The sequence below is a fragment of the Vulpes lagopus genome, chromosome 17 (assembly GCF_018345385.1).
Source record: "Vulpes lagopus strain Blue_001 chromosome 17, ASM1834538v1, whole genome shotgun sequence".
Classification (NCBI taxonomy): Eukaryota; Metazoa; Chordata; class Mammalia; order Carnivora; family Canidae; genus Vulpes; species Vulpes lagopus.
Genome location: NC_054840.1, coordinates 34,830,314 through 34,854,714, shown reverse-complemented (window position 1 = coordinate 34,854,714; position 24,401 = coordinate 34,830,314). Strand labels below are relative to the sequence as shown.

The 24,401-nt window shown below is 43.7% G+C and overlaps 1 protein-coding gene across 1 annotated transcript in view; it reads right to left on the bottom strand.

The window, feature by feature from the left end:
- ADAMTS16 (ADAM metallopeptidase with thrombospondin type 1 motif 16) overlaps positions 1 to 24,401 on the bottom strand; it is a 151,071-nt gene that overhangs the window by 101,369 nt on the left and 25,301 nt on the right. The window contains exons 4-8 of the mRNA XM_041731954.1: positions 12,665 to 12,923; positions 9,257 to 9,456; positions 7,864 to 7,947; positions 5,559 to 5,718; positions 3,821 to 3,926 (exon numbers count right to left, since the gene is read on the bottom strand). Coding sequence (XP_041587888.1) covers positions 3,821 to 3,926; positions 5,559 to 5,718; positions 7,864 to 7,947; positions 9,257 to 9,456; positions 12,665 to 12,923 — 809 coding nt within the window. The remainder of the gene's footprint in view (positions 1 to 3,820; positions 3,927 to 5,558; positions 5,719 to 7,863; positions 7,948 to 9,256; positions 9,457 to 12,664; positions 12,924 to 24,401) is intronic.

The window sequence follows — 24,401 nt, the reverse complement described above, 5'->3', positions numbered from 1 at the left end:
ATGTGGCCTCTTGCAATGCCTACAGCCTGCGTGGCCCGATCTTTGCACACCATATATATTTTGTCTTTCTGTTAAGACTCTTGGAGGGGATGAATCACTAGTCTTTTCATAGAACCCCGCACAATGTTTTGCTGGCAGGATGGAAATTGTACCCAGTGAATGGGGCCAATATATGCGGGAGAAGACAGGTGGCAGAATGATGGGTCCTGAATACTCCTAAGCACAGCAAATATGTTTTAATATTGTCTTGATAGTCTGAAACGATAATGCAAGTTAAGCATTTAAGCCTGTGTTGTATGCTACGAATGCTCAGCTCAACCAATACACCTTAAATTGCTCTTGCAAACACATGCAGAGGATCTCAGACTCTCTTGGTTTTGCAGATGGAAGCCTAGGCAAGAGAAGAAAAGGCAACATGCACTGGTGGCTGCCGAGCTGCAGGAGAACCATGTGGATCCAGAATCCCAGGCTTAAGGTCCTACTCCTCGATTGCATGACTTCCTTAGTACACAGGGATTTCCAAATGGACTCATGCCATTCAGGTGACTTGTCCTCCAAAACCTGTAGCTCTGAGCTCAATGTGTCTATGCTGATTTTCAACACTTGCATCTAGCAACCTGCACATCCTATGCAAAGTAATTGAACATGCCAGGATGCTTATGCTACACCACTGGTTTAGGAACGATCACGACTCAATCCCACATCCTAAAGGAGAACACACATCCTCACTGCTGGCTCCATCTCCCTTCCTTTCCCAACACAAATCCAAACACTGGTTCTTAGTGATTCCCATATGGAAGTCAGATTTCTTAGTGAAACCACAAGATGCCCTGACATGAAAATAACTGGACTTAGTAGAAGAAATTGGCTGGACATCCACAGAGATCTTTCTTTGAGTCAAAGGTTAGAAAACCTCTGGCTGAAAAGCCTGGAGTAAAAGTACAACTCCAACTTCAGTAATATCCTCTGAATGTAAACAAACCTGAAGAAGTAAAATTAACCTGTAAGACAGGATTTTTATAAAGTCCTAACAGATGTAAGATTACTTATTAATTCTTAAGGTGCAGAACTCAAAAAATAGACTCCCCTTGGAGTTTGTTGACAGACATACTGTTGATCCAAGCACCAAAGCTACAACTCTTCTGCAAGACCTTCTGCACACCTATCCAGTTTGTTCATTTTCAATTCAATGCAACAAAAACCCATGGGGTTAGATCACTGAGTCTTGCATGCTTCTCCCATTTGATATAGTTGTCATGGCAAACGACCCCATTCATCCATCTGCTCTTCCCTGACTCACTCTGTCTGTTCCATTCATTCACATTTGCTGAACGCTTGGCATAGTCCACCCGCCAGACTGGTGGAGCGGAGACAGGAGTGTCCCCAGTGGTATCCCTGGCTTGAGCTGCATGTGAAATCGCTCTGCAAATCTCACAATAAGTGTTCCACGAACAGCAGGTGATACTATTAGTACTGCCGTTATTACTAGTAGTACTATTGTCACTCATTTCGCCATTTGGCACATGCAACTCATTTGCACATCTACAAGAACTTCCTATTTCCTCAATATGATTGGAAGTGACTTCACTGGCGAAATGAAATGGTCAGAGTTCCCAGTTCCTGTCTCTTGCATCCTGTCTTCTAAATGTCAGGTGTGCTCAAGAAGGACCTGATAATTTTCTGGAGATTAAGTCTAGAGGAGCGGGGGTGGGGGAACTCCCCTTCATCCAAACCTACAGCCCATTTCCTTGCTCCCACCCATCATCCCACTTGTAATAAAAACACTTTCATCTTGAGGTGCCTCGGTGGCTCAGTGGTTGAGCGTATGCCTTTGGCTCAGGCCATGGTCTTGGGATCGAGTCCAGCATGGGCTCCCCGCAGGGAGCCTGCTTCTCCCTCTGCTGGTGTCTCTACTTCTCTCTCTGTGTCTTTCATGAATAAATAAATAAAATATTTAAAAAACCCAAAAAACAAAATACACATTTATCTTGTTTGGAAGAGTTTCTCCATCTAGATCCAGTCCTGGTGATGAAAAGGAATATTAATTGACTGCTTTGAAAAAATAAAAAAAAGACACTGATTCTTGCTGACACTGAAGACCAGTCTCCGATGGATTCAGTTTAACTTTGGTTAGACCTGCCACCTGCAGCTGTGTGCATGGCCAGTCCTGCGCTTCATCTGCTCCCTTAATACTGAGCGGCTCAGCCTTTGTGACTTAAACATTTCTTACCTGGATTGTTTAATTAGATTCAGGTATGGTTCAGGGGACAGCAGGAGCCTCGTGTCGTTAACTTAATGAGAGTTTTTGAAGTTTTAACTCTAGCAGCCTATTAGAAATACAATTATGATTTAACTGGAAGCTTCATAAAGTGTAGGGGAAATTTTCTAGACACTGAAAAAGTCAATCATTACCTCTAATGATGAAAGGATCAGAAGCAGAGTATAAGCTTCATTTTCAGGTCATCAGTTCACACAGTCAAGGCCTCCATGGGATTGCACTACAGGCAGGTGCGCATGTATGCACAGAAGCACACAGACATGTGTGCGTGTACCCACAGATGTTGTGAACAGGTACAGAGAACAGGCATAGCCTCAGTCCATTTATACCCGGGGATGGAGAGGTCGGTTCTGCAAAAACTGAATCATGAACACTGCCTTTTGCAGATTTTGTGATTTGTAAGTAAAATCAGGGTGAAAGTAAAAAGCAGAAAAGCCTGGTTGTGCATTTTCTGGAAGAAACTTCAAGCAGAACTGCAGTGTAGCAGGAAGACACCTGCGCTCCCACTGCTGGAGCTCACGCTGATTACACAAGTACAGGAAATAGAGGGTGGGCCTCTGGAAGGCAAAAACTCTAACAGAGATGCCTTGACCCAAGGCAGCTTATAGAATGATTGGCCCAGGAAATCTCATTTAAGAATGATAGTTCCTGTAAGTAATTGACAGAAAGTTTTAATTCTATAGAAACGAAGGTAAAATTTTCATGTTAAAGATGCCACCAATGACAGGCCACCTGTCGCTGAGCCCTGCCAGTCCAGCGCTGACATCAACCTGTGCCAAACCCAGGCCCACGTGCACCCTGACTTCCTCCATTTCGAAGCTGACCATGCTGGGCATATGGAAATTTGGGCAGCAGACCAGTTCCTACCAGGCCCAGCCTCTCGTCTAACCTGCATCCCCCAAACTCTGCTTGGCACATCAGTAAAAAAAATATGTGCCTAGAAATTATATGCAAAACTCCATGGTAACTGGTCGACAACAGGAGGCCTCCTTGTCACTGTCATCCCCCATAGGAACTAACCATGGAATGAGGTCAGCACACAGGACCAAAGTGCAAAACAGGACAAAAGAGCAGAGGCTGAGACAACTGAATGCAATCGTACACGCATGTGTGAACCGGGAAGTGAAGGGAGAGCAGAGGGCAAGAAAGTGTAGATGTGGAAATCTCCATGGCTTTAGACTATGCATGGTTGGGCACTAAAATAAAAACATAAGAAGGGGAGCCCTGGGTGGCTCAGTTGGTTAAGCATCTGATTCCTGGCCTCAGCTCAGGTCTTGATCTCATGGTTGTGAGTTCAATCGTCATGTTGGGCTCTATGATGGGCATGTAGCCTGCTTTAAAAAAAAATAAAAATCAACCAACCAAACAAACAAACAAAAACATAAGAAGTACTTAAAGGATCCATGTCCTACTTGTTGGTGACATTCTCCTTGGATAAATGGGATGCCTCTTACAGACTTGACCTAATAAATCAGTATTTCTATGGCAATCATCCAGTAGGGAAAGCACCCCAGAATCCACCCTCCCATGGAGTGCACTCACTTGTGTCCAGACTCGTGGGCAATGGTGAAGGCCAGTCCAAGACCTGTATCTTCATTAATCGTGCAGCTGCGATATTTACTACACATTCCACTTATGGGCGCAAATCCTACAGGGCACAGAGACCAAAAGAATATACAGCAGTGTTGTTGCAATAGAATAAAGATGGTGTATTATATATGCCTGTTTATCCTCCATCCTTTAGAGAGGTGTGTTTCTTAGCTTCACCGAGTGAAATCTGAATGGAAACTATCAGACAAGCACATAAAGGGCTCTTTGCAACATGAGTGAAGGGGATCTGCTCTCCACATGGAAAACAAATCATGGCTCTATATGGTGTTCACTTCACAGGTTATAATTGAAGCAAAGCAAAAGAAGGGGATTCACTGTAGATTGAAGAGAATTTCTGCCTTTTTAAATAAATATCTGTGGGGATGTTAGGGTGGCTCAGTGGTTGAGTGTCTGCCTTTGGCTCAGGGTGTGATCCCAGAGTCCTGGGATCGAGTCCCATATCAAGTTCCCCACAGGGGGCCTGCTTCTCCTTCTGCCTGCATTTCTGCCTCTCTCTATCTCTCTCTCGTGAATAAATACATAAAATCTTAAAAAAAAATCTGTGTTCTCAAAAGTCTGAATAAGAAAGTACCATAGAAAACGAGTGCATCAGGAGGTCCCCAAGACCAGCCCAGGTCCAAAGACTCGCCAGGGGGTTTCACAGGACTCGGCCTTTGTCATACTCACAGGTATAGTTTCATACAGATACCAAAGGATGCAGAAGAACAAAACTAGCAAAGGGAAGGAGTGCATGGGAAAAGGTCTGGAGGAAACCATGCAAGACTTTCCAGAGCGTCTCCCAGTGGATCCACACAGGATGCACCCAATTCCCCCAGAACCACGAGGCAGGTTCATTAGAGACCCAGGGCCCAAGGATTTTATCCAGGGCTGATCACACAGCAGCCCTGCCTGGCCTGCACCCAAACTCCAGACTCCCAGAAGGAAGGCAGACGCTCTGTGTAAACTCCATTATCTGTGCAAGCGAGTGGTGTAGGCACAGTGAGCCAGCTCTTCAAGCAAGGTGCTGGGAAGCACCCAGAGTCCTGGTTCTCAGAGGCAGGCCAGGGCTCGCCTTGTAAGCAGGTCTTTCCAGGAACAAGCAGTCACAATTAACCTCTGTTCAGCCGAGCTCTTTCTGCGTAACATCCCAGAAAGAAATGTAGGGTTAGAAAAAACATCCAGGAGAACCCTGGTCAATGGCACATTGTGCTTTACACTCTTTGGGAAAATATCAGAGTACTACCTCCAACACATACCCAGCCTCATAAACAGGTTAAAAAAATGGTTAAGATTGCAGCATTCAGCAAACGCTGCTGTCTAGCAAAGGGAAATTGGGGATGTAATATTGCTACAACATCTCTACAAACTTTCATAAATGTTTCTGCCACAGAATGGGACACCCTTGAATCTCTTCACCCTGTTCTCACCAATGGGAGATGAAAAGAGAGAAACAGTTTCTTAAAGGAATTCTTGAATCTACGAGGGACTTTTCCTTGTGAAGTAATCACTTTGGGGGAATAAATACACACACTTATGCTTGGCGTGAAGCACACACAGGGAAGCACATCTGTTCTGACAGCTGGATTCGGCAGCAGGTACCACTGTGGATTGGCTACAGGGGGCGAACCCTCAACATCCCAGGCCCCTGAGAGTGCACAGTGCTCCTCAAAACTCTGAGGGAGGGTCTTACCCAAGGTGTCACAGGGCTCATTCTTCCAGGAACATATGTCCAGACCTGTCAGCAAGATGGCGTGGTCATGGCGCGTGCCGTCTTTGCCCATCAATCCCGACTGCCACTGGCAGAAGCTGCTTAACGTGTGGTCTGCGTGATGGCTTATCACGAGCCCCGGCTGCCAAGACAGACCAAGACCCCCACGACAACAGAGGGAAAACACATCACAAGGCAGCTGTTACTCCACTACTGTCATCAACTCAGATTTCAACTACACAGTGGATCTGGTCTATAAGGTAATATACCCATTTCATGGATTAAAATCCAAAGGAGGGTGTCTTACAAAAAAAGAACAGTACAGACTCAATGTAGACACTTCTGTTGTTTCTGTAGTTCTGTACAAAGACAGCTGGGATGTATCTGGCTGACCCTGAATGCATTTTCAGTGCCCCAGGATGATAGCTGTGCATTGAAAGCCTGCATCAAAATCTTTGCGAAAGATTTGTAGACTTATATAAAGCAACAGAGTCATTTATATGTGACTTCGCGGGTGCATAAAAACACCTAGACTGCTGATTTCATAACCAAGCTGGGCAAGTGGGATTTATATCTCTTAGGGTTTGTTATGACAGTGTTAAATGAAGTTGCTTTCCTACAAAAGCAACATGCTTATGGGAAGGGGCAGGTCAATCGGTAAAGGTCTACTTTCTAGAAAACAGACTCGAGCCAGGAGGAAATGATGCAGGGTACGTTCCACCGTATGCATATACACCAAGTTCTAACAGAGCAACAGGGAAACGTCAGAGTGAAAGGCCCCCATGGGGAATGCAGAATGGAGATGTTGGGGGGTAGGGGGTGGCAGGAACACCCACTAGGCAGCAGGGAGTTATGTGGATTTTGCTGCTAGCTTTGCCTGTGGCTTGGTCAGAGAGAGCCAGGCCAACCAGCTCGATCCAGGACAACCTGAGCAAGGCATCCGTGACTAAAGGTTGGGTTGAAATTTGTGCTTCTCCCTCACTGAATGTGTTTTCTCCTTCTGGTGCTTATTTCGTCTTTCCCGAGAGTCAAATGCACGTAAGCGAAAGGCCGTGCATCACCACTGGGACATGCCTCACATTCTTCAGCAGGTGATTTCCAGGAACACTGCATTAATCAAAGTTAACACAGGTGTACGATCAAAAGATAACCTTGCTTATTCTCTGCAGCTTGGAAGGATTCCAAGGTGAAAACAATTTAATACAAGGAATAATTAACCTGTCACCTGAGACGCCCTGCCAGTTCATCACCCCCCACCCAGACACTCGCTCACACCAAGACAATGAAGTTGTATCTTCCTGACCGTCAGGCTAGAAATGGGCTTGTGCCCACGCCGGCCCCCACTCTGCCCAGAAAAAGAGCAACACGGCAGCCGCTCACCATCTGGAAGCATCTTAGATCTTATGGATGATCTTAAGTTTCATCTAAAAAAATTTTTTGTTTTATAAACCAGAGAACCATGGCTAACAGGGGACCCTGCTAGGATGTCAGCAAGGGTGGACTGGCTGCTGGGCTCGGTCCTCCCATGAGGAGCCAGTGATCAGCTCGGGGCTGAGCAGAAGAGAGAGTTCTGGATGGTTGAGGTGCCACCAAACGTTCCTATATGACCTCACTGTGAACCGCAGTGTGTGCCCGTGCATTTACACAGGGACACTGGAACGAGGCAAAGGAGATGCTTTTACAAACCATGGAGACCAAGAGCCAGCATAATTAGGTATTTGGATTCAACAAGAGAAATGCACTTGACATTTCAGTCTCTGTGAAAACACAATCCTGTGACTGAAGGTGGTAAGGGCTTATGCGGTCAGTCTCAGGAGTTACAGAGGAGGTATACAGGTGACAGAGGACACAACGCCCCACAGTACAATTTCACTGCTGGCCAGAGGGTAGTTTTAGTGTTCTAGCAAAAAGCAGAAAGGGCTCAGTTCCACCTGGCAGCCCAAAAGCTCATGGTGGGGAGACAGTGGAAGACATGCTTTGCACTCTCTCTTCCCAATGTGGTTCCCATCCCCACACCGAAGGCAGCTCTTCTGTTCTGTGCTTTCACAGGCCTCCTAAGAGGGTCTTCCTTACTACCTCTGCAAACGTGCAAAATCCAAATAATCGTGAACAGAACTGATAAAAAGCTCAATGCATCAGACACAAAATACTAAACACTTTAAGTTACCAAGGGAGGGAAAAGTCAAGAGTCCACAGAAGGATCACATCAAGGAAAATAAAGCCTCATGTTGCATTATTTATTTTTCTGGGAGAAAAGCAGCTGGTGGTTTCAGAGACAGATTATTACCTGTTCTTCCTCTAGAAGAATCAGACCTACAATTGCAATGTTGATGTTTCCTCCTATCGTTCCGTCTTTGAACAAAGCAGACACCTGAAAAAGACAGGCAGTCCCTGTCAGTCCCCACACATGGTGTCATTCCCTCTGTCCCCTGGGTCCTGCCAGTGATGGCGGGTGCCCGTGCTCTTGTGACAGCCGTGCTAACTTTCTCATACTGCTGAACAGACAGGTATAGAAATACCTAGCAGTCAGGGAGACCAAGTATTGCATCCTCATCGTTGGTGCCCCTGAATACAAACTGAAGTTTGGGGATGTGGGTTCTACCCCTTAGGAAACACCCCTGAAGCCTCTGAGTTGACAAGAGCTCTCATTTGAATATAACAGAATGTTACCCATAGTGATGACTTCACGGGCAAGCACTCTCCACACACTCTGGCAGCGGGACTTTAGGGAAGCTCCCAAGAGAAACGCTCAGGAAAAAACCCAGACAATCCAAGAAAGTGAAGGGAAAAGGTGTGGAAAGAAGATGACCAAAGAAAGGTGCCCACGATGCTATGGCAGCAGATGTTGGTGGCTAACTGAAGTGGCACCTGGAGTGATGAGAGAGGGCCCCTCAAGCTGGTGCAGAATACTGGGAAAGCTTGACAAAATACAAGCGACGTTGGCACAAACCAGAGCCCCGATGTCCTCACCCCCTGGACACCCAGCGGCAAGCACCTCTATGGCACCAGCCCGTCAGCCCCCTGGGAGCTCACGTGGGGCGGGCTACCAGACATGATGCCATCAATAATACCCACATTCAGGGGTCCTGGGGCGGAACGCAAAGTATGTCTTCAAAATATCGTCATCCCAACTATTTTTTAAGACACACTTAGGTGACCCAGGATCTTGTCCTCCCCTATCTCCATGTCACTTAGTGGGGCTTAGATGCTTCTCATCACTCCTCATCATCACAGCAGCTGCCAATCTGGGACTCAGGGCATGTTGTCCAAGATGGCAGCCTACAGGGTTGTATGCTTTTCTGACATTATGGGTCAAATAATGGATATTCATTATTTAAACATTAATGGTCCTAAAGAGATGGGTACTTTTGTACAGCCACCTAAAATCACACATGATGATGGCAAGCAGATTTACTACACTACATCATCGCAGCATCCTCTTGCAGGTTTCTGGTAGATGAAGACAGTGATCCACCCAAACCATGCCCCCAGCTCACAGGAAGGGCCAGACTGTTCACCCTCCAAGGGGTATTCTCTGGAGTTATGTGCTCTTTTGATTGGAACACAGTAAGAGTGACCGAGTCATCACGGATAAAACATTTCTTGCATATGAGACATCAATGCACACACCCCATTAGGGGGAATTACACACGTGGCTTCAACAGCAAGGACTTTCCTACCATGTTGAGTATGGTCAGCACGTAGGTGGTGATATTTTCGTGGCCGTGGTTCTGCATCATCTTTCTATCCACCACCACCAAGGTCTCCACGTTGAGCTCTTCATTCCTATGGGACTTGAGAAGAGAGCGCTTACGCCGAAGACAAGATGCATATTCGTCAGGCAGGACAAAGAGATCCTCCTTGGGAGGCTTGGGCATGTCTACCGAGGGGATGTTCGAGAACAAACGAAAGCAAAAGTCGTCACTCAAAACCAGTGCTGGATTGTGACATTTGAACTGGAGATTCAAAATGAACTTTCATATAACCCTTAAACTTTGTGATATGAAACTTGTATTAAAGTGGAGCTTTAAATGTAAATAAAGCTCATAAAACCTAGATGTCGTGGAACCCAACACTGTAACTACCTCTGTGTAAGTTTGTCTTGATTTAAAAGCAAAGAGGAGGACCCCTTAGCTCTCATGTTCCAGCCTCAGACGCACAATTTTCAAAGACATTGGGGTAAGGACTCGTGAGCAGGCCTCTGTAGAACACTTTCTGACAACGCGGTGGAACCAAGTTACAGACCACAGCGCTATCTTGAATCATTTTCTTATTTGATCAATATTGATGGCCTGATTCGTTTTAAAGCTGATTCCCACTTCAGGATGCATAACTGGTTTGTCTATCATGTTTCAAATGGGTTACGACCATGTGGCGCAGATCCGCTTCCGGGCAGAGCTGAATTTCTTAGAAAGCACCATATTTATCTCAATTTAATTGCAAGACAAAATATACCCTGTCCTCTTGGAGTCATTTAAAAATAGTTTTGGCATGTATAATCAGTAAGTTAACACTATGTTAAAGACAATTAGGTCTAGTGGATGCCTCTGAAAATCTTTTCATGTGAATGGATGCTTCAAATTACCCATAGATTCAGGTGACACTAATTCAAAGTTACGTCGACTCTATTCATGGACTGTGCTGCCAAAAGATGCTGTTTTGTTTGACTGGTACCCAGGTGCAGTGCATTTTATGTTTGCTAAAATACTCTCTAACCTAAACCCAGTGGAGGCTAATAACAACTGTGGAAAAGTTATTAAAGCACTCGTTGAGCACCACTGACCTTGCTGCAATTGCAGAGACACAACTCCACCCTAAGAGCTGTGTCTACACCAGCTCTGTGTAGGGATGGGGCCACCAAGGCACAGGGAAAGAACATTAACTTGCTCACAGTCCTTCCCTAGGGGAAAGTGTCAGAAATGGGTGTCCAAACTGGCAGCAGGATCCTGGAGTCTTGGGTTTAGCTTCACCACTGATTTTAAGCAAATCAATCTGCCTTTGAGTGCCTCTTCCCACAGGAGTCTAACCTAAAAATGGCCATTTTCTGAGCCAGAGACTCCAAAAGGAAGAATCTCTGTAAGTGTGAACTGCACTAGGCTGGGATTCTTTTTTTTTTTTTTTTTAAATTTTTTTTTTAATTTTATTTATTTACGATAGGCACACAGTGAGAGAGAGAGAAGCAGAGACACAGGCAGAGGGAGAAGCAGGCTCCATGCACCGGAAGCCCGACGTGGGATTCGATCCCGGGTCTCCAGGATCACGCCCTGGGCCAAAGGCAGGCGCTAAACCGCTGCGCCACCCAGGGATCCCGTAGGCTGGGATTCTTTAGAGATGTCAAAAGCCCTGTCAACAACATGGAAATGTCCATGCACAGGTAGCGGAGGTCTCAGGAATGACATGCTTCAGCCTGGAAGTCTGTACACCACTCTGGCCAGTCACGTGCCCAGCAGGGAAGGGACAGAAATACCTGGTGAACCAAACCACACCATATGGGTCCCTAATGTTTTCCAAGAGGCACTTGGTGACACTTTCCTTCTTTAGTCGGATTAAGAAAACAAGAGCAATTTTTGTTTCCATTTTCCAAAAACAAAACTTCTTGCACAGCCTTTTTTCAAACAACTGTGCCACATCAAACAAACAGAACCCATTACTGAGGTTCTGAAAAGCCTCTGAAGGCAAACTACACCTCCACACACATGCACGTGTGCACACAGGGATAGCCACGGCCACCGAGATGAGCCCACTGGCCTGGCACACAGCATGCCTTTGCTGTTGCTGGGCTGCAGGCCTTGGATCACCTCCAGGTAAGAAGGAAAGGGCCACATCGGTCTGAGCAAAGCCAGCACTGCTGGATTTCCTCACAGCCCACAACAGCTTTGGTTTGGGACCTTGGCAAAGAGGTAAGGACAGCCCTGCCAGGAGCCAGGTGCTCAGGCGGCGTTTTGTCCCTGACCCGGGATCTGTCCTGCACTGAGCCCTGCCAGCCCAGACTCTGGCCGTGACCCTTACCATGCCTGAGTCCCGCCTCGTGCTCCTGACCCTGCCTGGCCCTGTCCTCAGCCCCCTTCGTCTCTGCTGCTCTGTGTCCAGGCAACCTCAGGCAGCCCCAGGCAGCTGATGCTGACATGTAAGCCCTGTTCCCATACCTGGTTCACCTCTGTCTTCCCTGACTTTCTCGACTCCTGTTCACCTCCTTTTGCTCCCAGCTCCTTTCTTTCTGCCACTGACCGACCCCCAACTTAATCGATGTGGATTTGAGTCTCTCACATGAACGTAGCACAGGGCTCTTCTGTACAGGACAGGCCGAGTTCAGGTGACACACCGGTGCGGAGGGTTCAGTGTATCGGTGTTCTGCTGCGAGTACCGAGGGGCCACAGGCCATCACTCGATTCCCCCTGCACCAGGACCACCTCTATTTCAGGCTGCTGTGTAAGCAGCCGACGAAACCAGCAGAAAGAGAAGGGCTGGGACAAGATGGGCTCACTGGGGGGCAAGTTTAATAAATAAAGTGGTGCTGGAGGGAAAGCTGAGGGAAGCGAGAGGAATCCGGTGAACACCGAACTCCCACTCCTGAGCCACACACATATGAACATCGCATCACCTCCTGAGTGTTCACTGCACAACAAAGGGCTTCCCCCACAAAGCGCCGGTGATAAATTGTGGGTAAATGAGGTCATGCCTAGCCTGTCCTTTTGATGTAGTGGAGTAGAGCATATAAATATGTATGGAGATAAATTATCTGGCAGAAAACTATGTGGACTTTAATAAATCTCGACCCCCCGAACAACAGAATTACTGAGTAGACATGCCAGGCTTCTCTAGAAGACAGCCAGTGGATTCTGCTGTATGTCATTTCATCTGCCCCGGGAACGGTTCTTTTAAACTAAAATCCTACCACCATCTGTCCGTCTACCATGAGAGGGGACATAGCGAACACACGGATGATGGAATCATCACTTAAGCTGAGCAAGGACGGCCCGTTAATCCCACCGCCTGGGCCGACTACTCCGAAGGAAACCTAAAACATCCCATCGGCTTACATAAACGTCCGAATGGTTAAATACACAAAAAGAAGCGCCCTTACATACATTTCTTGCGTCTTCCACAGAAATGCTGCTTTTGTGGGTGCTGGAGGCTCGAGCCGCTGCGCAGAGGCTGATTCCCCAGCTCCCGATCCCTCCGGGTCAGGACCGCCTGGGGAGCCCCTGGAGCCTGCACTTCTGTGGATCTCTTGTATAGTATGTGGGAGGGGGGCCCAGCCCCAGCGGGGTCCTGCAGGCTCCCCACTAGGTGGGGGGGAAGTGGCTTTAGGAAGTAATCTGCTTCTTGGGTTCTTATCATGCCCGACTGGAAAAGAGAGGAAGAGAGAAAGAGGGTTACCCCCTTTGCCCTGAGGACGACCACCCCCAGCACCACCTCCTCAGCACTCCGGAGTGCCCTCTTGCCTCCAGCACCTGGGCTAAGGATGAGGCCCGGAAAGACCCGTGGCAGAGCCTTCCCATCTGCATCCTCCCAGGAAGGTCCGGGTGCAGGTGTGCCACGAGTTCCACCACGTGCCACCAGGTTCCCACGGAGCTCTCCGTACAGAGCTCATGGGCACAGACTCAGATGCTGGTGTGGGTGCAGGGCAGGCCCCACATGGGAAGGGAAAATCTAAATCCCACCAGAGTCATTTGCACAACTCCTTTCAAACTTGAATATAATGCGACCCTTGACATAAAAGTGTAACTTAAGATTAATCCAGAAGGAAGCACAAGAGAATTTCCTTAGGGTATCAGGAAGGTCTTTCTGAGCAAGGTATTGTGGCAATAGGGGAAAACTAACTCATAAAGACACCAAACACGTCTGCTGAGCAAATGTAGCATAAAGAATACTAAAAAGGGGACGCTTAGGTGGCTCAGTGGTTGAGCGTCTGCCTTTGGCTCAGGTCATGATCCTGGGGTCCTGGGATCGAATCCTGCATCAGGGATCCCCGCAGGGAGCCTGCTTCTCCCTCTGCCTGTGTCTTTGTCTCTCTCTGTGTCTCTCATGAATAAACAAATATAATTTTTTTTTTTAAAAAAAGAAGAATACTAAAAAAAATCTTAAAGGAGGCAAAATTGAAGGACTGCTTTTTACCTTCTAGAGCGACCAATATATTCAAAGCCTGATTATAACCAGTGTTGGAGAAGCCAGGGCAGCGTGAGGTTCTGAAGCAGCGCACCCTGGGGCAGAACTAGGAGGCGGCTGCCATGGCCTCCTGCCACATCCCCTACTCTGGAAGTGTGCTGTCAGTTCTAAGGATTCAGCCTTTTGGGATTCTTACCAAGTGCTTCTTGTAGGCACTTCTCCCACACTGATCTATGCGTGTGACTGTGCGCTGCAGTATTGTGCACAACAGCATAAATGTACAAGCAAAACAAAAAATAACAAGAATAAATCATCAGAATGTTACCAATTAATTCAGGGTAATGTTTTTAAAGTATAGTCATATGTTTGAAGAGGACATAACATTAAATAAGACTAGGTAATTATGTGATGTTGATAATCATAATCAAATTTCTTGTCTTGAGTTCCTGGGACTATGGCTGACATCTTCCATATAAAACCTTGTTGAAATCACTGACTGCAATTCCGTGAGGTGGCCATCCTATGACCCTCCTGTCAAAGGTGAGGAAATAGAGAAGGAAAGTGACTCACTTCTGTTTCCAAGGTAACCTGGCTGGACAGTAGGGTGTAAGGATTCCCACAAAATCAGAACAGGCTCAGGAACTGCACATTGACGATTTATACTATTAGGGATTCCAAGTGGGATTAATTTTCAAAGTGTATAATAGACAGTGTGATCCCAACTCTTTCCATTTTAAAAAAAAAGCATGCTCTGCACTTAGAGAACTTTCCTGGGGGAGCAAGAGCAATCGCCGATGTAGGTGGGCAGTGGTCTTTGGGGCAAGGCCATGAGAGGGAGCTGCTTGCAACTTTGAATCTTTCTGTGCCATCCAAGTGTTTAGAATCCGTACATATTCTCACAAAAATAATGTCAACAGCATTGCTGGATTATGGGATTATGGACAATTTTTAAATACTCTTTGTAAATGTTACTCTATAATAGCTGTAATTTGTGAATATAATTAATTGCTCCTGCACAACTGTCCAGCGGTCACTTAGAAGTCTCTGGTACTAAGCTGCCAGTGTTACAATCATGTTGATTTTCCCCAAAGTTACTTTGATAATTTACTACCCTGAGTGAGACACTAGTTACTCACAGAGACTGAACAGGTGCATATGCACCTGTTCATAGTAGGCCTCTGATTTAGGAGGCTGAGTCTGACTTCCACTGCGGAGCACCCTCCCCACCAAATGAGCTTCCACATTGGGCTGGGCCATCCTGTGTGAGTCTGGATATCTGCATGTGGTGGGATGACAGGCGATCTAAGATCTAAGAAGATCTAAGAAGATCTTGGTAAAGGGACAAACACAATGCTCAGGAACAGCAGGGTTGGGGATGGGAGAGAAAATGTTTATTGGACACTGAGAGATTGAGCCCTGGCCCTGGAGTTCCTGCTGGCAGGGCAGGGTGGGGGTGTAACCGTGGTCAGTTATCAAGGAAGCCATCAGCACCATGGGGGGTGGCCCTCCTGGGGCCCGAGAACCCCCTGGCAGTAGAAAGGGAGAACACTTGGAATTTTTGGCCCACCCCACTGAGCCGGAGGAGGCGCCTCTCAAGCAGTGCTCTCCATGAATAACCTGGGAATCTGTGTGTCCCCTAGAAACTCTAGCAGTGAAGCTCCCATGCGACTACTTGGGAACCTTAAAGTTCACAGTCCCATATCAGGGAGGATACAAGTGTGGAAGGGCACGGCAGCTGCGGCAGCAGAGCTTCATCCTTCTGCACTTCAACTAATGCAGTAGTTTAGATGCAATGGAGTTGCAGTAATGCAGTCATGGCTGTGCTCACCCTTCGTACAATAACACCACCCAAGGATGCTTTCCACACTTTTGAAGGTAACCAGTTCAAGTATTAACTTAAAAAAAAAAAAAGAATTCATTTTTCACCTTAAAAAAAAACCCTTTTGGAAACTACTCCATGCATTTCTTATCATCCCTTGGAAGACCATCTGAGGTGTCATTCGGCATGTCTCACTGGAGCCCCAGTGGACTCAGAGAGTGGCCGGCTGAGTCCGGCGCCCCAGAGCACACCATCCAACTCCAGCAGTGTTTCCTGTGTGACTTTCGGTGGTTTACTCAGCCTCTCTGTGCTGTGTTACCCTCCAGGAAGTGGAGATAAGGCTCGCTGGCTGTCATGAGTTTGTAGGACTTAACAATGAAAGTAGTTTAAATGCATGATCCACAGAAAACATGCAGAAAAGATCTGCTGAGTGAATGAAGCGAAGAGTGTAAAATATCATACTTCACCTCTGATGATCTCTGATTCTTTTCTGATAATTCTGGGGATTTTCACCGTAACAGCATGAGATTTCCCCTGATGTGTGAGAGCTGGTTCACCCCAACTCCACCATCACCACCTCAAACACCTCCCTGCTTCTGGCCTGCTGTCTTGCTTTTTATTCTTTCTGGCTTTTGCATCTAAAACACTTGTGACCTTTGACAGCTCTTCAGTCCCAAAAGTGACTCCTGCTCTGCCCCCCGCCCCCAGGTCAAGGCTCCGTTGTGGGTGCCTGAGGCTGAGAGGACCAGATCCTCGGGCAAGAAGGACTTCGTGCAGCTCGAGATTTCCTAATTTTCATGAACAAAGCAGTCAATCCCCAATTTAATTAAATACAGAGACTATAACAACTGATTAAGCCTGATGTTCTGATTTCCTTATAATCAACAGATATTGAAAAAACACAGAGAAAGTAACTCTGTTATCTTGCTGTATCATTAGTTTGCAAGCTTACTTAAAAGGTTAGATAAATCACTGAAGATTAATGTTGTCTGCTTATTAAAGCTGTTCTTTATTGAACCAAGAATATTTATCTGGACACTCATCAAATGACCAGCGCACACCTGCCCACAGTAACCACTGCGATGTCAGCTGGGTGGATTATTAACCAGGCTTTCAGAAAAAAAGGCCAGTGTCCTTCAAACTTTGCAAAGGAGCTCTCCTGGGGCCTGGATCTCTCCTGGCCAGCTCTGTAAATCATTTTACATTAAATTGATCTCACACTCGTATTGCATTTGTAAGGAAGGAAGAAACGTGTGCGAGGCTAGTGCTGAGAAAATGCTGTTTCTCGCTCAGCAATGTACGAGGAGGAAACACTGAAGCTCAGAAGTAGGATAATTGTGTTAGACCGTTTTGTTCACAATTAAAACTTGCTAGATTTCTACAGAAAAATCAGTTAAACAGAATACATGTCTACATAATATGAAAATGTAGTTGACATTAGAGATTTCTCAGGAGGAAGCAAGCAAGGGAATCATTCAATAAATGATCTTGAGATAACTGGTTGGCTCTTTGGTAAAAAACAGATCTCAATTTCTTCTTCATTCCATTCACCAAAATAATGGCCAAATGCAGCAAAGAGTAACAAAACTTAAAACAACTAAATAAATTAAATAAAACATATATTTGTAATTTTGATGTAGACACTTGCAGATGGAACAAAATCAGGAAGCTGTGAAGAAAGAGATGGATAGAATTGGGTAAATTCAACATTTGAGTATGGTGAGAAATACTATCGAGTCAAATGACAAGTTAGGGAAAATTCTTAAATGCAGATGACAAAAATCACGATCCTTAAAAACAATCCATAAAAACTAGTAAAAAATGAAGAAGTAATACAACTTTAAAAAAATGGAAAGAAAAAAATAGGGCAAAAAAAGAAAAAAGGCAACTCACAGGTAGGGAGAGGTTTATAAAAAAAGGGTTTGATTTTACTTCTAATTTTAGCAAGAAGATGAAAACCACAATGAGACGCCATCCTACTGGCTGACCAAAAGGCAGCATATACCCTGTTACAACCAAGATGTGAGGAGAATTAGTAAACTGGTGAAGCACTTTTGGAAAGAATTGGCAGTGTCTCTCAAAATTGTAAATACATGTACTTTTGACCTAATAATTCTGCAGCAAGGAAGTTACCCTAAAAAAATTCTAACACATATGCCCAAGATATGTAAAAGGATGTTTATCATAGTAAAAATTAATAAAATAACCCCCAAATAAGAAATACTTGAAATCCCCCCTGATGGAAGACAGGTTATCATAATGAGACTGTATCTATTGCAAATCAGTATCAGCATTTGAAAACAATTAGATAGTTACTGATAGAGAATTGTTTCCTAATTTATTTAGGGGAAAAAAGAAAGTGCAGAACTATAGTGATATTAGTAAATACCTTCTGTTTAAAAAAAGGAAAAAAAGTTTGTAGGTTTATATCAATATGTTTATATCTATTTATAAAAGCTGTCCATAAAATGGAATATTACTTAGCTACCAAAAAAAAAAAAAAAAGAAATCTTGCAATTTGCAACATGAGGGTGTCATCCTGGATGAAATTAGACAAAGATCATATGATTTCACTCATGTGGATCTAAGAAACAAAACAAATGAACACATAAAAAGCACGGAGAGGCCTATAAATACAGAGACTCCAACATTAAATTACCAATATTTCCTGCCTTACTATAAAATAGAATCTTATCAGTAACATGACTTATGATTAGCGCTCAGACAGAAATGATATTTATCCTACCAGGAGTGTCCCTGCTTGAAGACTCAACTGGGAGTGTTGGTAGTGAGTGCCCCACACTCACTTCTTATGGCCACTTCAGCATGGCAACAGAACTCCTTGCCCCTCACTTGTTTCTCTGCAGGGAAGGAATAACTTGTTTGTAAGTCTGGACTCAAAACTGGGCATGGAAGGCACAGCCCTTTCTACTCAGGACTCTGCCCACCCTTGGAGCTGGCATCCTCGTGGATCTTGATCATAGGATAAGCTCAGGTGGGTGAATCCCCCAGGAGGGTGACTGTCAGGAGTCTAGCATCTCTTGCAACTCACTGACTGCATGGGTCTACATTGGGTCCCACTTTTAGGAAATCCACTCACCTGCACAAATATTCCACTTTCTCCAAAACTAATTTTATCAATAATTTTAAAAAGGATACAGATGTGTACCATTTGAGTTACTCTTTTTGTTCATATCTTATAATTCATTCAGAATACAGAATGTATGGAAAAGGGAAAAGGGACAGTAAGAGGTAAGGAAATAGGGAGTTACTTATTGGGTCACCTCAAAACCCAATTATTTTATTTTCTCTCAGGTGGCTTGTTAATTAGCAGATAACTTACTACGTGTACTATTATGAACATAAATAGATATGATATACTAGTTACTTTGTCTTGGGCTCCACCTATGTGCTGCATAATGTGCTATGTGTTTTGCTATATTCATTATTGCTGTTCTAATAACAAACATATAACATGAGAATTAATATTTCCATTTAAAGAAAAGGGGCATTAGGGGCACCTGGATGGCTCAGTGGTTGAGCATCTGCCCTCGGCTCAGGGCATGATCCCCAGGTCTAGGATCAAGTCTCACATCTGTCTCCCTCTGAGGAGCCTGTTTCTCCTTCTGCTTGTGTCTCTGCCTCTCTCTGTGTGTCTCTCATGAGTAAATTAATAAAATCTTTAAAAAAATAAATAAAAGGGACATTAAATCTTAAAAAAACTGCCCAACATTGTAGACCTAGTAAGTGGGCTAGCTAAGATTAATATTCAGTGTAAATGACTCCAATATATATGCCAACACACCAGTGCTTCCTCTCTACCCCTATGTTAGTATTAGCAAACTATGGCCCCTGGAGAATAACACTAGTGATGGTGGTAGCTGAGTGTGACCTTGGGTTACTTGTAGATGTATATGGTAAACTATAGGGCAAAAGTAAAAATGTAAAAAGAAAATAAAAGAAAAAAAATATAAGTTATATACTAAAGTTATATAACTTATATAAATATATAATGTAAGTTATATGCAATCATATAACATGCTCATTTAAAACCACAAAAGGCAGAAAAGAGTGGAAGACAATAATAGGAAAAAAATACAAGGGCAATAAATAGAAAACAGTAACAAATACCGTCGATATTAATCCAACTACATCAAAAATCACTTTGAGTGTGAATGGTCTAAATGCACTAATTAAAAGACAGAGATCATCAGGATGTATCAAAACACAAGACCCAACTATGTGTCATCTATAAGAAATCCCCTTTACATATAAAGACATTTACAAGTTAAAACTCAATAGATGGAAAAAATATACCACACTAGCAGTAATCAAAAGAAAGCGGAATAGCTGTATTAATTTCAGACAGAGCAGACTTCAAAGTAAAGCTATTTGTCAGAGATAAAGAGGGACAGTACATAATGATAAAGGGGTCAGGTCTCTGAGAAGACATAACAATTCTTAACACGCATGCATCTAACAACAGGGCATCAAACTATGTGGGGCAAAAACTTCTAGAATTGCAGAGAGAAAGATGTATCTACTCTTATGGCTAGAGACTTCAGCACCCCTCTTCCAGAAATGGTGAGATCCAGCAGGCAGAAAATCAGTAAGCTCTGCAACACCATTCACCACCTGGATGTAAGATCTCTGTACATGGCTTCATCCAACAACAGCAGAATATATACTTTCTCAAGCTCACATGGAACATTTGCCAATACAGACCACATTCTGAGCCATAAAACATACTTTAAAATATTTAAAAGTTTAGAAATCATAGAATATCCACTCTCAGACCACAAGAGAATTAAAGTAGAAATCTATATCAAAAAGAAAATAGGAAAATCTCAAACTAGGTGAAGATCAAACAACACACTTCTAAATAATGCATGGATCAAAGAAGAAATTCAAAAGAAGTTAAAAAATATTCTGAACTAAATTAAATTGAAACACAATTTATCCACATTTGTGTGATGCAATGAAAGCAGTGCTTAGAAGGAGATTTCTAGTGTTGAATGCATATATTAGAAAAGAAGAAAGATCTAAAATCAATAATCTAAATTTTCACCTTAGGAAACAAGAAAATCAGATTAAACCCAAAGTAATCAGAAGAAAATAAATAATAAGAATTAGAGCAGAAATAAATGAAATTGAAAACTGGAAATCAATAGAGATTGTCAATCAAATTAAAACCTGGTTCTGTTAGAAATGGTGAGATATACTAATGCTGCACTTGGAGAAATATCAAGTCCTGAATGCTTTCCTTTTTTAAAATAAAGAAGATGAGGGGCACCTGGATGATTCAGTTAATTAAGCTTCCAACTCTTGATTTTGGCTCAGGTCTCGATCTCAGGGTCTTGGGACTGAGCTCCGAGTCAGGCTCTATCCTCTCAGCACAGAGTCTGCCTGAGATTCTCTATCTCACTCTGCCCCTCCCCTCACTTATAGGAGTGCACATTCTCTCTCCCTCTCTCAAATAAATAATTAGATAAAACCTTTAAAAGAAATAAAGAAGAGAAGCAAACTAAGCATTCACTCAAAACAATTTTTAAAATGCAATGAATGGCTACCTAGAAACCAGAAAGGCTAATTAAAAATAAATGAATAATTCTAGAATGTATGAATTGGTAAATGGTAGAACAATGTGATTATTAAACCAAAGAAGTCTAGTAAGCCCAAGATCTGGTTTTTAGAACAAAATGAGCAAAACTCATGAAAATGCAACGAGGATGCAAAAGCTCAGAATATAGACCATAATATGGAATATGGCACATATTTATAATAGGAGATCAAACTTCTTTTGGAGATTAAATGTCACTGTACATGTATTCTCAACTTTCATTAGTGAATTTGTTGTTACTATTTTTTTTGTTTTTCAGTTTTGTGTGGTATTTCATATTCATCTATTACAAGTATTTAAGTTTCTGTTAGACAGAAAACCTATACATACACTGTCTAAAATGGTGGCCCCTAAATTTTAATTAAAAGAATAAAATAAAAATTCAGTTCTCCAATTGCTCAACAGCCACATGTAAGTATAAAATATAAATTCAAATAAAATGAAGTAAAATAAAGTTAAAAATTTAGTTTTGCAATGACTCAGTAGCCACATGTGACTAGTGGCTACCATACTGGACAATACAGGTATTTCCATCATGTCACAAAGCTTTATTGGAAAGTGCGACTCTAGAAGAACTGGTAATAAATCTTCAGGAGCTTACTTTTTAAGACTAGTTTTCCAGATACATGAGAGGTGGCTACAACATTTCTCTATCATAGTGTGTATCATACAGTTAGGAACAATCTTACAAATCCATCCACTAACATCTTTATCAAATTGCCCCAGCTGAAATATTCAAAACATATTATCAAATTGATTGCCTAGTAAGATTACTTTCGGTTGGCACAAAAATATCTGACCTAAGAATAGCTCAAACTCAAATTCTCAGATCCTGTTCCCATTCACTCCCAAGACACAAAAAAATAGTTAAGCAAGTCATTGAGTAAAGGCATTAAATTTAGTGCTGCTGCTTACTATGACCAAATACCATGGATTGAACATTAGAACAGATTCCCTTACAGAGCTGTACAACACTGAGACATGAATTAACTTCCATAGGGGAAGAAGCTCACAGTCCTTCTCATCTAAGAAGCGTGTAGTAAGTTTGTTCATTTACTCACTCATTTCATTAATTCAAAGAATATTTGTCAATTGCTTGTCATGAACCAGACACTCTTCCAGACAATCTAGATACAACTGTGAACAAAATAGACAAATAAAATGGCCTTCTTGGAGCTTAAATTCCCGTCTAGAATGGGGCAATGAGAGGAGAATACACAGTAGACATAAAATCATAAGTTAAAAGGCAATGTGTCAGTTCTTCCCAACTCGATCTATCGATTCCATGCAATTCCAATCAAAATCTCAATGAATTATTTTGTGAATATCAACAAAATGAGTCTTAGGTATATACATTGTGGCAAAAGATGCAGACCACTCAAGTCAATATGAAGGTGGAAGAACAGCCATGGTTCTTTAAATTTTCTTTTTAAAGATTTATTTATTTATTTATGATAGGCATAGAGAGAGAGAGACACACAGGAGGAGGGAGAAGCAGGCTCCATGCTAGGAGCCCGACGTAGGACTCGATTCTGGGACTCCAGGATTGCACCCTGGCCCAAAGGCAGGCGCTAAACCACTGAGCCACCCAGGGATTCCCCCAGCCATAGTTCTGACACGACATGAGGGACTTCAAAACATATAAAGCTACGGTAATGAAGACAGTGTGTTCCTAGAGGGAGCAGAGACAAATACATCCATGGAACAGGACAAAGCGCCCAGAAACAGACCCACATAAGTACAGTTAACTCATCTCTGGCCTAGGAGCAAGGGCAGAACAATGCAGCAATGACAATTGTTTCAACAACTGGATGACCACAGGCAAAGAAGTGAATCTAGACACAGACGATACCCCTCTCACAAAAATTAATTCAACTGTATTACTATAAATTGCAAAACTATAAAACTGCTAGAAGTTGACAGAGGAGAAAATCTAGATGCCCTTGGGTATGCAATGACTTTTTAGATACACCACTGACATGATCCATGAAAGAAATAACTGATATGCTGAACTTCATTAAAATTTAGTTTCCACTCTGGGAAAGACATGGTCGAGGGAAAAATAAGACATGCCACTGTCTGGGAGAAACTATATGTTAAAGTCATCATGGATCAAGGACACAATGGTAAGAAAATGATAAAGCTCAACAACAAGAAAGCAAACACAATTAAAAACCAGGCCAAAGACCTTACCAGACACCTCACCAAATAAAATATGCAGATGACGACAAACAAGCCTATGAAAAGAAGTTCCACTGTACACGTCATAAGGGAAATGCAAGTGAATACACCAGTGACACAAGACCGCACACCCATTAGGATGAGAAGGACCCAGAACAGGGACAGCACCCTGTGCTGCTGAGTGTGGAGCTCACTGCTGGGATGCAACACGGCGCAGCCACTCTGGAGACAGATTAGTGGTTTCTTACAAAACTAAACACACTCTTACTATAAGGTCTGCAATCATACTCTCTGGCATTTACCCAAAGAGGTGAAAACTTTATGTCCACACAAAAAATGTGCCCACAGATATTCATAGCAGCTGTACTAATACGCAACCAAGATGTCCTTCAGCAGGTGGATGGGTCAATAAACTGGGGTCCACCCATACAATGAAACACCAGGCAGCCCTAGTAAGAAGTGAGCTATCAAGCCCAGAAAAAGCACAGAGGAACCTTAGATACATATTACTCCATGATAGGAGCCAACCTGAAAGGGCCACGTGCTATGTGATTCTAACTCTAGGACAGTCCAGAAAAGGCAAAACTACAGAGGGTAAAGAGAAAGATCAGTGGACATCAGGGGTCAGTGTGAAGGAGGCATAAAAAGCCAGAGCATAGGACCTTAGTACACTGAAATGACTCTGGGTGATACCACTGTTCTGGAGTCACGTCACTAACTTTTGTCCACCCACAGAGCATATGATGTCAACAGGCAGCCCAAATGTGAATTACGGATGTTGGGTGACTGTAGGGTCAGTGCAAACTCAGCAATTTTGCTGTAAACCTAAGCCTCCTGCGATAAAGGATGTCTATTAAAACAAAAACAAAAACAAATACAGAAAGAAGAGGACATTAGGAGGACGTGAAAGGAGGCTTTGGTTTGGAACAAGGCAGCCAGGTAGGCCTCGCAGGGCAGGTGGCATCTAGGTCTTGGATGAGGAGTGGGCCATGAGGGTACTGGAGGGGAGGCTGTGGGCCACACAGAGACTACAGCCACCGTAATGGCCCTATGGCCCTACATGGCAGCCGCTGATGTTGTGTGTTTGCAAAATATC